The following is a 13,559-nucleotide window of genomic DNA, read 5'->3' as shown; positions in this document are numbered from 1 at the left end:
CTGCTTGGTAGCTTTGGTATGGGTTGGTCCTCATTGAGAGCTTTATTAACTGCCTTCCCAGGTACCATATCCTTTTCTACAGAGATTGTATGGTCAACAATACTCTTTTGTTGTCATTGTCAAACTCAGAGCAACAGATGGGGCTCAGATGGCTGAGCCCCACCTACAGTTTCTGATCCAGCAGGTCTGGATAGGGGCTCAGGGTTGACTTTTCAGTTTCTAGCAATGTTGATGCCCTGTGCTCAAGGAAAATGACACCACCACCTAGCTTCCTAGCTAGGTTGGGTGGTTATGGGGACTCTGCCCATCAGAGATGGCTCAGAATGATCGTGAGATCCTGTGGAGGCCTAGAGAGATAAAAAACAGCTGTCAGTGTCCCAGAAGTATTTTTGAGTTTGGAACAGCCATAGCCTTCTTTCTACAGTGTGCATGAGGTGATTGCAGAAGAATGGAAGGAGAACTGGAGTAGTGGCCTCTAGGGTGGGTTCACCTCTGCATCTATGTCATCAGGGGTGTGTGTGTGTGTGTGTGTGTGTGTGTATCTTATTAGCTAATATGGGCACCTGGCGACATCAAAGCGGCACAGATATTGAAATCTCACTGCATGAAGGCAATGCCACAGTCAGAAAGGGTTGGTTACTTTCAAAGTTTTTTGGGGTTTGTTTTTTTACCTTGAAGTTTGTTTTAATTTTGGTTGTGAGCCTAGCCTTTAAATGCTGAGCCATCTCTTTAGCCTGAAGTTTTTTCTGTAACCATAATTTAGTACCAATTTGGAGCCACTGTTCTCTGTAAGGCAGGGGAGAGCACAGAGGACAAAATAACAGGTCTTTGAGAGTTAGAGTCTTGATGGCTCCTCCAATTATTTCTTAGTCTTTTCAATGTGAATATAAACGATGGCAACTGCATTACTAGTACACGGCTGTAAAGAACAAGAAGGCAGTACTGCTCCTAATCCCGGGGTCCATGGAAGTCTCTAGTGTGTGCCATGGCTTGGAAGTAGCTTTTCCTCCACTGGGGTGCACTGTGGCGGTACAATGTTGAAGCCTTTAAAATGATGAGCCTCATAGGAGAAGCATTAGTAAGAGGATCCAACCATTCAGGACATTGCCCTTTGGGCTCAGGATTGGAGAGCTTGGATTAGTGCCTGAGCTGCTGGGCCCCTCCAGCCTCCACTTTCCAGTGTGAGGTCTTCCTTTCAGGCTCACATATATAAGGCCAATCAGCAAACCCCTTTCTGTCAAAGATCCAGCCTGGGGCATTTTGTAACAGCAACATGAAATGGACTAAATACTGATTGGAGGTGCTGAATTGACCCTTAATGGAGCAGTCACCTAACTAGGAGCCTTCATTCTTTCACCTCCCTCCTCCCCATCTCTATCTCCTTACCTCTCTAATAAATAGGGGCACATGCCCCTAAGAAGATGTAGCCAGCAGCATCTCCTAGGTGTCTGAAGGATACTACTCTTTACTCTACAGCTGGGCCAGCTCTTCTGACACCTGCCTATAAGCAAGCCATGACTTCCTCAGCAATCATCTCTGGGCATGAGATCTAAGAAGTGGCTGCTTTTTTTTTTCTTTTTTTCTTTTTTTTTATGATTCCTGCACAACTGAATTTGAGTGAACCATGGACCTGCTGGCAGGTGAGCATCAGCCTCAGCCACACTATATATCCATTCTGTTGATGGTCCAAAGCTGTTAAGTTCACATATGTCTGATTATCAGGCAAGATGTCAGGATGAGGTAATTGCTGAATCCAGACATGACCTATCCAGATCATAGCCTTTAGTGCCACTGCCTGGACATAAGCTCCTTATCTGAAAGTATTTATGGTCATTCTCTTTGAATATAGAATTTCTAAAATATATATTCACTTTGTCAAACATCAAGAATATGTGTAAATATATAAATATATTATGAGTGTGTGTGTGTGTGTGTGTGTGTGTGTGTGTGTGTGTGTGTGTGTGTGTGTGTGTGTTTCTACTGAGTCACAAAGGAGGCAGGGGCCAGATGTGTGGCAGACAATAGCAGGCTGACTGCTTTCTTAGGAAAATGGCCAAGAGACTTTTTAAAATAAAGGATTTACTGTGATAATAAAGGTTAACGCCCAAATGTATCTCCACAGATACAGCTCATAGTAGGGCCCAGAGTAGCAGTGGTCAGGGCCAGCTACTTTACCCAAATAAATCCCTCAGTCTCAACCCTTCTTTCTCTGTGCTGCTGTGGTCTGATCTCAAATTAATGTTAAAATATGTATGCCCTAACTTGTGATTTACAGAATTGGTGACAAACAGTAAAAAGGACAGGCATGTCATAAAGCTTATGGATGAGGTGATGGCAGGCACAATGATGCCTCATAAAGAACGGAGGGGAGTAAACACAGATAGGCTGGCTAGGTGGCTGTGTGCACTGAATCCCTTATAAACATCCCACGGCGCGCCCTGCTGCAAGGCAGCCCCGTCGTTAATTAGAACATCCGGCAGACACTGCAATGTATCCATGCACCCAAGTGGATCTTCATTTTTCACATGCGGGGCCTTACTAATTAAAATCAGCTTTGCAATTAAACGTAGAAAATTGTGTTAAACTTTCAAGCGTGGTTGGGAAAAATGCAATTATTTTTAGGGTGTTTTATTTCAATGCAAATGAAATTTCTATCTACATGAAGCCAGGGAAAGCAAAGAGGATGGCATAGGGGCTCTCTCTGTTCCTTCTCCCTTTTCTTCCTTCTTTTTTTTTTTTTTGGATTATGGATGCTCCTCTCAGTTGCAAGCTGCAATGCTCCCCTATCTCTCAGCCAGTACCTGGCTGGGTTCCAAACCTTTTAGTGAGTGCTCTCTGTCAAGGCATGAATAATATCACCCCGAGGCTGTTGGCAGAATCCAAATGAGGCGTGCATACATCAGGAAGCCAGCCCTCCACTTTAGCTCCCAAGCAAGCTCCTGTGTAGACAGGCAATTATTCACCCACCGGCTGCCCTGGCAATCATGCTGGTGGGTGGAAAGGTGCGTGAAATGGAAGAGAATTTGAACAAGGAGTACGCACAACAAGCCAGAGAGGATCCAGTAATTTCCTAATAAAAAGAGAGAGAGAGAGAGAGAGAGAGAGAAAGCAAAGCTACCATTTGAAGGTTGTAAATTTAAAAATGTGAACCGAAAGATTTAGCTTAGTGTTTTCTAAATTGGAGAGGGCTAAAATATAGCTGCTCTCATCCCCTGACTTCAGGGTTCCTGTGAAGCGCTCACAGACTACAAGGCTAACTTATGCTTAACTCATTAGTTAAGCAGGAACCCATGCTTAACTAATAAGTAGTTTAAAATTTTTCATAAAGAGTTCAGTGTAAAGGACATCGGTTAATTGCCAAATTGGTCCAGAAGGCTCAGGAAACACACAGGGAGCAAATGTGTCCAGGCTCTGAGCCCCTTACTCTCTGCCCCTGGGAATATGGGGGGCTTGTATAGAGACCATTTATACAATAGAAAATCTAATTCATTTCAAGTGTACACACCTAGCTATTTTGTGAGTAAAGTTAAAATCCCAATTCTTACATAGTATTTAATATCACTCTGTAGTAAATACTAACAAAATATCATTATTGTTTCAAAATTTTGTTGGGAAAATTAAAAAGATATTAATAAAATAAAGTAACACATATTTAAAGGATGAAAAATAGATTTCTGTGGAAAATTTTTGAATCTGGCTTTAAAGCTCCTGTCTCAGGGTCATTCCAGATGAATGACAAAACTTCTTGATGAGGTATCTGGAGCACACTCACAACCACATTGACACAACCCAGTATCACACCCACACTCACACAACCCAGGACCATACATATACATCCACACACCCTAGGATCACACTCACACTCATACAACCCAGGACCATACACACACACACACACACACACACACACACACACTCACACACCCCAGGATCATACCCACACTCATACAACCCAGGACCACACACACACACACACACACACACACACACACACACACACACACACACTCACACACCCCAGGATCATACCCACACTCATACAACCCAGGATCATACCTATACACACACAACCCAGGATCACACCTACTCTCACACAACCTAGGATCACACCCACACTCACACAACCCAGGACCATACACACACACACACACACACACACACACACACACACACACACAAACACACCCCAGGATCACACCCACACTCACACACAACCCAGGCTGGCAGTGGTTTCTTTCACTTGTTTGCAACCCAGTCACAGATCACTATCTTTCAGTTTGCAGAGGTGCACCAGCAATGCACAGAAACAGGTCCCACCCTGTGCCTGCCCTGCTGGGGTCTTCAGAAGCCTATGCAGAGGCCTTCTGTGATTGCAGAGTTGCTCACGGTGAGCCACTTGCTGAGGTGCTAAAGAGTGGGTCCTCACCTGCTCAGTGAGGTCAGGAGGAAGCCATGTAGTAACTTGCTGAACATCCCCCGGTGAATTAGAGGTTATCATTTCCCTCACTACCTGTTCATCAAAACATAACTGCTGGCATATAAGAAAGCTCTGGTCTTTGGCACTTTAAATGCCCACAGGTCCCACCAGCCAGCTTGGGCATATGGGGCAGAGAGTGCAGTGGCAGCCAGGCTCTGGGACCTATGATTTCAGGAACCCAGAATGACTGAGGTTTGCTGTACATGTCTGAGAAGTGAGACTCCAACTGGACGATACAATTGGGATTCTTAAGTGTCCCTGGCTTCCTCTTAGCACAAGGTAGGAAGGTCTTATAGTAGAGGAGCAGGATAGCTGCACACACAGAGCCACATAGGGTGCAACAGTGTAGGTGACACAAGGAGGCCATCTTTACTGTGCGCAGAAGAGACTAGAGGTTTAGAATGTTAGAACTGCCTTCAATTCTCAGTGTACCCTTTGTCAGGTCTCATCCTTGCATGTGTGACTTTGTCATATTCATAGGTAGTGACATGAAACCACAGGTGGGACAAAGGGCAACTTGTGTCCACAGACTAGTGACAGTCCTGGTGGTTACCATGTGTTCTATGTTAGCATTCCGAGAATATAAGCCCACATTACCTGGCAGGGGCACTAAAATGTCAGCTGAGCCTGGATCCCTGTTGTCAGTAATTCAATATTTAGATAGCACTGTGCTCAGTGCCAAGAGGTGTCCCTCAGAGGGACCATGGCAACGCTGCTGTCAGACACGGGGGAGGGATTCAGCCGTCTTCCTCATTTTGCCCTGGCTGCCAGGAGACTCATACTGATTTTAGTTCCATATGAACCACGGCATGTCCTGCATTTCGGATAAACTATGCTTCTATTTCCTTTATATGTTGTATTAGCTTAACTTCCAATTTGCCAATTAATTGTTCAGTTGTACATAGATTTGCCAGGGACAATGACTTACTATGAACTACAAATGAAACACATCCCTATAAGTTTATCTTTTTGTTAAGACACAATCTAGAAATCTATGTAAAATATCTTCAAATGCATAGTATAACCCTACTCTGGCTCTAATGTTTAAATCCAAATATAAAATTGTGAATTACTTTCTCAACTTACTATCTCCTTCCCCAGGTTTTACCCAGTAGTTGATTCTTCTCTGTTGCCCATTTCTCTGAAATACACACCCTTGTCTCCATCACCCCAGGACACCTGTCCTTCCCATCTGCTTTGACAAACAGAGTCAGCACCCACAAGGAGACTGAACGATGCTCAGAGCCTCAGAGCCTCTGTGCTCAGAAAGCACAGAGACAGCAAGCTAAAAGAGTGAGAAAGCATTGCATTTCTTAGGAATTTTCTTAATTAAAATAAAGGACTGTATAAGTAGGCACCATTTCCCATGGATTATTATTTTCCCCAGATATTTATTTTTTTTTTAAAACATGGATTATCCCCATCTGCCTCAAATCATGTTGTGCATGTTCAAATAGATGTTTAAACATATGAGGGGCCATAATAGTGAAGTGAAATTGCAGCCTTCAGGAGAATGCATTTGACAAGAACTATACTGTGAAAAGGATAAAAGGGCAGGTAGTTTCACCCATACCAGGCTGTGGCTCCCACATCTCTCTACTCCAGACAAGTGTCATGTCTAAATCACATCAGATTTCCTCCCCGGGCACTAGCACCACCACTGTCCCGGGAGCCTGTATGCAGATGCAGCAAGAATGGACATGTCTCAGGAGAGGAAATATGGCAGCCAGAAGTTATTTTAAAACCAAAAAGTCAAAGCTAGACACAACCAAGCTCTTCTAAAACTGACAGGCCAGCAGCCCTAAGATGTTAAAATGCATCATCTCTTGGCTTTGCTGAGCACTCTCATCAATGGCCTGAGGACCCTGGAGGCCACAGCCACCCAGATCCCTGTCCTGAGGCCTCAGGTCATCAGTGGTACAGAGGAGACCAGCATCCAGGTGTCCAGACTGGAGCCATTTGTTTTCACCTCTAGGACATTACTTGTGTACCTTCTGGTGAGCATTTCTATTTCACAGTGAAGGGAATGAGTCAGGATAAAATGGTACCATCATTTTTATGTGAACAGGTTTATAGGGAACTTTTCTACCTGGCACTGTTCGTGTCTTTTCTCACAGTCCACCTGAGTGAGTTCATGCCAGGATCAACTTTAATGGAATATGAGGCCAAAACCGCCTCAGGTCTCCCTCAGAAACCATGTGTAAACAGAGAAATAGACCATGACAGCTGTGAGTACATATCACTCATGGCCACATCAATCTATACCTTCCAGGAAATCCCCTTGTGAAGATTCTGAATGCGTGATAGAGATGATAGGGGAAGAGAGAGCAACCACTCTGGCTCGATCAGTGCTCGCTGTGAGCATGCCTCAAAATAACACAATCCCATACATGGCGCAGTTATCTGTCCACAGAATAGAAAACGAGTATTTGCTGCCAGATCTTTATGATCGTTCTTTCTTTTTCTCTACAAAACTCCAGCTATGAAATGACATCTAGCACAATTCCAGTTAAAATTTGTTAACCAAATTAAATAATTTATTTTCATAACAGTGTGATAAACCCTAACTATCAGCTAATGAAGAGATGATTAGGAGAAAATAGGAGTCACTCACAGTTTGCCAATGATTTTTCTGTTGTGCACACAATGCAGTCTTTCAGCAACAGACTAAGACCTTTCATGCGTACTTCTCTACAAAGCGGCATTTATATTTTAGTTACCTGCTTCACTACCTGAACCAGCAACTTACAATTTGATATTGTCTAAATAATGATTTAGCACATCAAACTTAGAAATTTAAAACAAAAAAAAAATCCCTAAAGAAGAGTGGCCCATGCATGCCTCCTTCGGTATGGCCTGTGGGAAGGCAGACAGCCATCTCATGATAGATGCTCGTTAACCATTCCCTGTGTCCTTCTGCGCCCGCATGGGGATCTGGGGGAAAGACTCATGAATTTTCCAAAGTAACAATCAAAATAATGGCTTGATTTCACCCACAAATTAATGTTTCACTGGAGAGGAAATAGAGAATGAGGACAGAAGAGAGGTCACCCTGAGTTTCCCCAGCAGCGCCCAATCCAGATGATGACAGTCTGGCCATGCAAAGTTTGTAGAACAGGTTGACTGTAGTCTTTACAAGTGGACTTGTGAAAAGGAAGTGAGAACAGGATCATTCATTACAACTGTCAAGCTCTCCTCACCTATCATGTCTGTGACCTTCATTTAGCAGGACTCACCTGTGCTTCCTGTGGGAGCAGATGTGAAGACAGCATGGGGTGACTGCTGCCCACAGGAGTGTGTAAGGTGCTCTTGCCCTGGTGCAGTTTTAGCTACCTTCCTTCCAGATGGTCTCCACACACCTCAACATTAGGGAGGGATGTGGGAGTAACAGGACCATCTGTCCCCAGGACTATGGGTGTGGTCTGTCCGACCTTTAACCCCCTGTGTGAGTGTTCTGTGCAGTTGTCTGGGTTTCAGCTCAGTCTGTATGTCCCAGCAGATCTCGTAGATGGTGGAACCAAAGTTACTGCACAAAGCTCAGCAGGTCCTGGGTTATTTTTATCTCCTGAGGTTCACCATCCTCAGCTAGTGGAGGGAGAAATAAGGAGGGAAGGATCAGCCTTCCTCATGGATCAGAGGAAGCCTCTGTTTGCTGAGCATGGGCTCACAGGTGAGAATGTGAGGCTCAACATAATTGTGCCAATTTGTGTACTGACACTGTGATATAGACTATAGACACGGCTAATGCTTTGAGAACCATATAGGAGGCAGGACATGGAGAAGGAAGAGAAAAGGAGACTAGGATGGCATGCGTTAGGTCCCCAAACACCTACCCACATCTCTTTACTTGCATTGGGTCTCTAAACAAGCCATCTGAGAGCACATTGTGAAAAAGGCAGGCATTACCTTCTGTGTCGTGCATATTTGCCACTGACATGACCGCTGCCGTCGCAGCCTGGAGTGGGACAGCTGCAACAGGAAAGAGCTGATTACATAGCTGAATGGGCAGGCTTCTGTAGGCACTGGTGGTGATGGGCCTCTGAGAGAGAGAGTCAGAGACAGACAGATGGAGGGAGGGAGAGAAGGAGGGAGAGGAGAGAGGAGAAAGGAAAGAGAGGAGAGAGATCTGGCCAAGGGAGGAGATACAGGGAAGCTTTTTCTCAGCAGTTTCAGGGGAATTAGCTTTGTCACTATAGTGGGCTATGAGCAAGCTGCCCATTTGTAAGTGCAATGCACCCATTCAGAGGTGCATTTTCTAAACTGCTGCTGGGGATAGTTCCCACCCATAAAGCACTGACCTGAACAGCTCTTGTATGGCTGGTTCCACAGGAACTGCAGAAAGATGGAAAACAATAAAAATTCATTGTGTGTCACAGGTACTCTTCTTTCATGGAAAATTACCAAAAGGGTGATGGTGTTGGGAGGTCAGAGTGAACTGCCACAGCAGATCTGCAGGAGGAAGGCTCCCCAGCCAGCCTCAGGGACACGGGGAAATGCAGACTTACCTCGAACCCCTTTGGACCGTGTGCGATGGCGCTTCTCCTCAGCGTCCACGTCCATCTGGGAATAGATTTTCAGGTGGTCAGTGCCCTTGTCCTGTGAATGCAGACCAGCTATATGTGGCACTTCTGACTGTCCCTGGTACTGTAGTCATAGGCCCTTAATCCTGCGTACTCTATAAAGGAAGGCCTCCACTGGGCAGTGTGAGTGAGCAAGAGCTGAACAGTCATGTGTTCATGTAAGGATGACAAGTGACTCTGGAGCTTATCATAACTAGGTCTCTGCAATCTCCAGCCACAGATTTGGATGGATCTCCCAGGGTCCAACTCTCCTCTTGAGGGTTTGATTAGGACACCTTTGGGTGTTTGTGTTGTACTTGTACAAAGAACAAAGTAAACACCAATTATGTTTACAAAAAGGCAAAATGTATCTAGATTTTCCTTGTGAATGACTGGGTTAATAAGATAAGAGTTTAGAGGAAAGAGAAGTGAGAATCCTATCACTCCTACTATTGGGGGCTTCCTTTTCATGTTGTCCAATCTAAATTGCCCAGGTTCTTTTTGGGTACATAGATCTTTACCTGTGGCAGAGGACACACTGTGTATATGATATTTGACATGGAAGGGAAGACCCTGATGACGTGAGTGACATTCTGCTAGCCTCTTTTTAGTTGTATTAAATGTCCAAGTTTTACTTAATTAGAACCTTGTAGTAATCTTGTAAGGAGATTTACTTTATTGCATTTCTTTTATATGTGAAAAACTCTACAGTTCTGAACATGTAGATGGGAAAGTCAGAGATGCTATAAATGTCTCCTTTAAGCCACAGGGATGGATAACCATGAGGCGAATATTTACTTATATCTTATTCCTCAAATATTTCCACAACATATGAATGTCTTAGATACAAATATAAATTCACCAAATAGGGATGTATTGAATTATACTCAACCAACCAGAGGGGCTGCTAAAAGACAGTGAAGATAAGACACAAACAGTAAAAACATTTCTCAGATTACTAGATGATCATTTGTCAACCCCATCTGTGATTTCTTTGCCATCCCTGGTATGGACAAGCTGCATTCCTGGGCAGAAAATGGGGACAGCATGTCACTTTCCATGCCTTGTTTAATGTACAATGTATCAAAGCCACTTGCTCTATGGAAAGAGTTAGAAAGACATGTTAGAATAAAGCACCTAACAGATGCACATGGCCTTGCTAGAGGCATACCATGGTGGGTGGTCCTGCCATTTGCTTCAACTTGAAGTGTCTGCCTTACTCTATATGGATATAATGTGGGGTCACCAGGACACGTCATACAATAAGAAACATGAGCTCATTCGGTGAACTGAATATCTGTTCATGAGACCTATCTGCTTCAGATACAGTGCTGCACCCTATTTAGGAAACGGAGGATGGCTTCAGAAAAGGAAAGCTCGCAGAAGTACATGCTCATGGAATGCTGTGCTACTTGAGAATCGTATATCCACATATGGAAAGGGTCTACAGCTCATCCCTGCACAAAGGTACTTGAATCCCTGTTTATGGATGGATGGGTGGGTGGTTGGGTGGGTGGCTGAAGCCATTTTCTGAGAAACTGCAGGCCTAGAAGACAGAGGAAAGACAGTGTATTGAAAGGAACATTTCATGCATCTGTTAGGAAGAGTGGCTCTTGAAGGAACATAATGGGGCCAGGAGATGGCAAAGTGGGCACAACTGGACAGAGGCCATGGTGGCACGAGTGGGTGGTTCATAGAAATATGGAAGAGTGACTTAACTGCAGTCTGAGACAGTAGGTGAAAACTGGAATAAGAGACTGTTGAGGAGGTTGCAGGTGGTGAGGAGCTTCTTGGGAGTCTTTTGGGCTTAGTACTGCTATGGCCTCTGTTCAGTTGGACTCTTATTACCTAAGCATTAAAAGCCTGTGCATGCTGTCTCAGTGTGTGGGCTGTAGTTTAAACAACACCCAAGGGACAGAGGCTTTAAAACTGCTATTCAACATGAGACTTTTCAAAATACCCCAAGTTTTTGCAAAGCTGAATGGGACCAATGAGACAGTGAGTAAAGCCGCCAGTGAGGAAACATTTCATGTTCTGTAGAAACAGTGTAACTTCTAAGACTCTGTAAAGTTGTCCAGGAGATGGAGAGCCGGGGGAGGGGCTTTAAGGAGTTTAAAATTGAATAATAAGTGTGAGGGTAAATTGAGCTGAACAATACTCATCCAGGGATACTAAAATCTAGAGTGAAGGGTGGAAGGACTGATGTTTGAAGTTAATCAGATGCTTGAGGTTGAAGTAGGACAGGAGGAAAGTAATCCAGGCAAAGGACACAGGGCATGCCAAAACCTCCAGGCTATACTGTGGCGTTCATTCAGGGCTACCAGCGACAGGGTCTGTACCTGATTTCAGAGGAAAACAGCTACCACTTTGTCTGGCACATTAATTTACAATCTGGTGAGTAAACCTACATTTATGATGCCCTTGGCTGTAGTTCAGGAAACAGTGTCTAGCCTCAGCTATGGCAGTCCCTGTTTCTCTCCATGGCCATGGGATAGGAATGCTGGCTTCTTATCGAACAGCTCAGTGGCCAAATAAGAACTGCTTTATTTGTATTTAAACTTATGATCCTTTCTGAATATTATTATTATTATTATTATTATTATTATTATTATTATTATTATTGACAAGGCCATGTGATATAACACTGCCTGAGCTAGAACTCACTATGTAGATCAAGCTTCTACCATATGCTGGCATTAAAAGCATGTGCCACCATGCCTGGCCCTTTTGCACACATAGGTCAATTCTGCCTCTGGAAACGGACAGCTATTTTCCCTCTAATTGCGTATTATGAATTCACACTACTTTAGCTACACGGAAAGGCCTCACTTGCCCTGTGCTGAATCTCCATCATCACAGACTCTGTTTCCCCCTCTCTTCCTTGGTCCTGCTGGTTTATCCAGCACTAACGCTGTTGAGATGACAGTAGTTCTAGAGTGTGTTTTGTTTTCTATCAAATAACATTTGTTGCAATAATGATTAAGTGATAAATATGTTTCTTAACTGTCAAGCCCAGCATTCTACATACAGCAAACACTAAATAAATGCTGAGTCTCTTTCTTTCCTTTTGGCTGAGGAAATCTCAGGGTAAATCATTTCAAATTTGTTTGTATCCTTTGCTTACAGATGTTCAGTAAGTGCCAACAGTATGGTTCAGATTCAGCACAATGGATATACTATGCAATGGCATTTTCTAATGTCACACATAACAGTGCGCAGACACAGGCCAGGTACTCCTGCAGGCTCCTCATATGCTCTCTTCAGGTTCTATGCCCTGAACGCCCTGCCATCTTAGAAAGACGGCTGGTTTTCCTCTGTAACCCCTCCACTGGGCACCATCAGTGGCAACCAGAGTCTGGACTGTTCATGACTCAGGAGCTCTTAGCCCAAGCTGCAGGAACTTCCTTAGCCATGACAATGGCTCTGTGATCCCATACCCCAGCTGTGCTCTCTTTGTGACTGGATATGCTTACTCCACACCTTGATGGCTCTTCAGTGTCCCCTTGGGAATTTGAATTAGGAAATCCACACTGACAGGACTACTTTAGCATCCATCCTTTTTTTTCCCTTAAGCCAGTTTCTTTTCGAACTAATGATAGATTTTTTCCTAAAGAACTTTAAGGGCCTTTATTCTTCAAAAAGTCTTAGCCAAGTATGGTGATGTACACCTTTAATCTCAGCACTCAGGGAGGCAGATGCAGGGGGATAGGTGTGAGTTCTAGATCAGCCTGGTCTACAAATGGAGTCCAAGACAGCCAAGGCTACACAGAGAAAACCCTGTCTTGAAAAGAAAAAAGAAGATAAGAAGGAGGAGGAGGAGGAGGAGGAGGCAGCCGCTGCCCACAGAAGCTATCAGGAATGGAAATGATGTACTGAAGGAAGAGCATGTGATGTGTTTTCCAGCATGTAAATTTCACATTTGGAATCAGAATTTATCTTACTACTTTGATCTTAAAAGACATTTTCTTCAGGTTGGGCCTCAGTAAGAGATGGTGATATTTTACATGTATTCTATACTCATGGAGTCTGTGGAATCCATGGGAGCCTTTGGAGGCTGCTTTCTGTTCTACCTGCAGGTCACAACCATAACCCAAGAAGGAGCTGCATTGTGGGCACTGGGACTGTGGAGACCAAGCTATTCTGTATCTCCACATGTGGACCTTCTCTCCCCTCTATGGTCCTCCTTGTAGGACAGGACCACAGGAGGTCCTGAATTGTAAGGTGGGTTTGGGTGCCTTTGAGCTAGACCCCCCAAACCCAAGCTGTTTCTTAACCCTGCCTATCCCTTCTCAGTTATTCAGGAAGCAAGTCTCAATTTTGCCAATCCGCTGACCCTGTCTTCAGCTCTTGCTATTCAAATAAATTTATTTCACTGATGAGTAGCCACACTGAGAGGGCAGATTAGAGTAGGGGCAGAGGCTAAATTGCATGGAAGACATGCAGGAAGAAGCAGGAACTCTGGAGAGAAGAGGTTTGAGGATGCAACTGTGTGGCTTGGTGTGTCCCACTAGCACCTATTCTGT

The 13,559-nt window shown here is 44.2% G+C and overlaps 1 protein-coding gene across 13 annotated transcripts in view; it reads right to left on the bottom strand.

Moving 5' to 3' along the window:
• Myt1l (myelin transcription factor 1 like) overlaps nucleotides 1-13,559 on the bottom strand; it is a 405,732-nt gene that overhangs the window by 138,816 nt on the left and 253,357 nt on the right. For all 13 annotated transcript variants that reach the window (XM_051144335.1, XM_051144353.1, XM_051144364.1 and 10 more), the window contains exons 6-8: nucleotides 8,983-9,037; nucleotides 8,776-8,809; nucleotides 8,384-8,446 (exon numbers count right to left, since the gene is read on the bottom strand). In XM_051144335.1, the coding sequence (XP_051000292.1) occupies nucleotides 8,384-8,446; nucleotides 8,776-8,809; nucleotides 8,983-9,037 (152 nt within the window). The remainder of the gene's footprint in view (nucleotides 1-8,383; nucleotides 8,447-8,775; nucleotides 8,810-8,982; nucleotides 9,038-13,559) is intronic.

The sequence above is a fragment of the Acomys russatus genome, chromosome 1, assembly GCF_903995435.1.
Source record: "Acomys russatus chromosome 1, mAcoRus1.1, whole genome shotgun sequence".
In the NCBI taxonomy this organism is placed as follows: domain Eukaryota; kingdom Metazoa; phylum Chordata; class Mammalia; order Rodentia; family Muridae; genus Acomys; species Acomys russatus.
The sequence above is the reverse complement of the archived record's forward strand: the minus strand, read 5'-3'. Positions and strand labels throughout refer to the sequence as shown.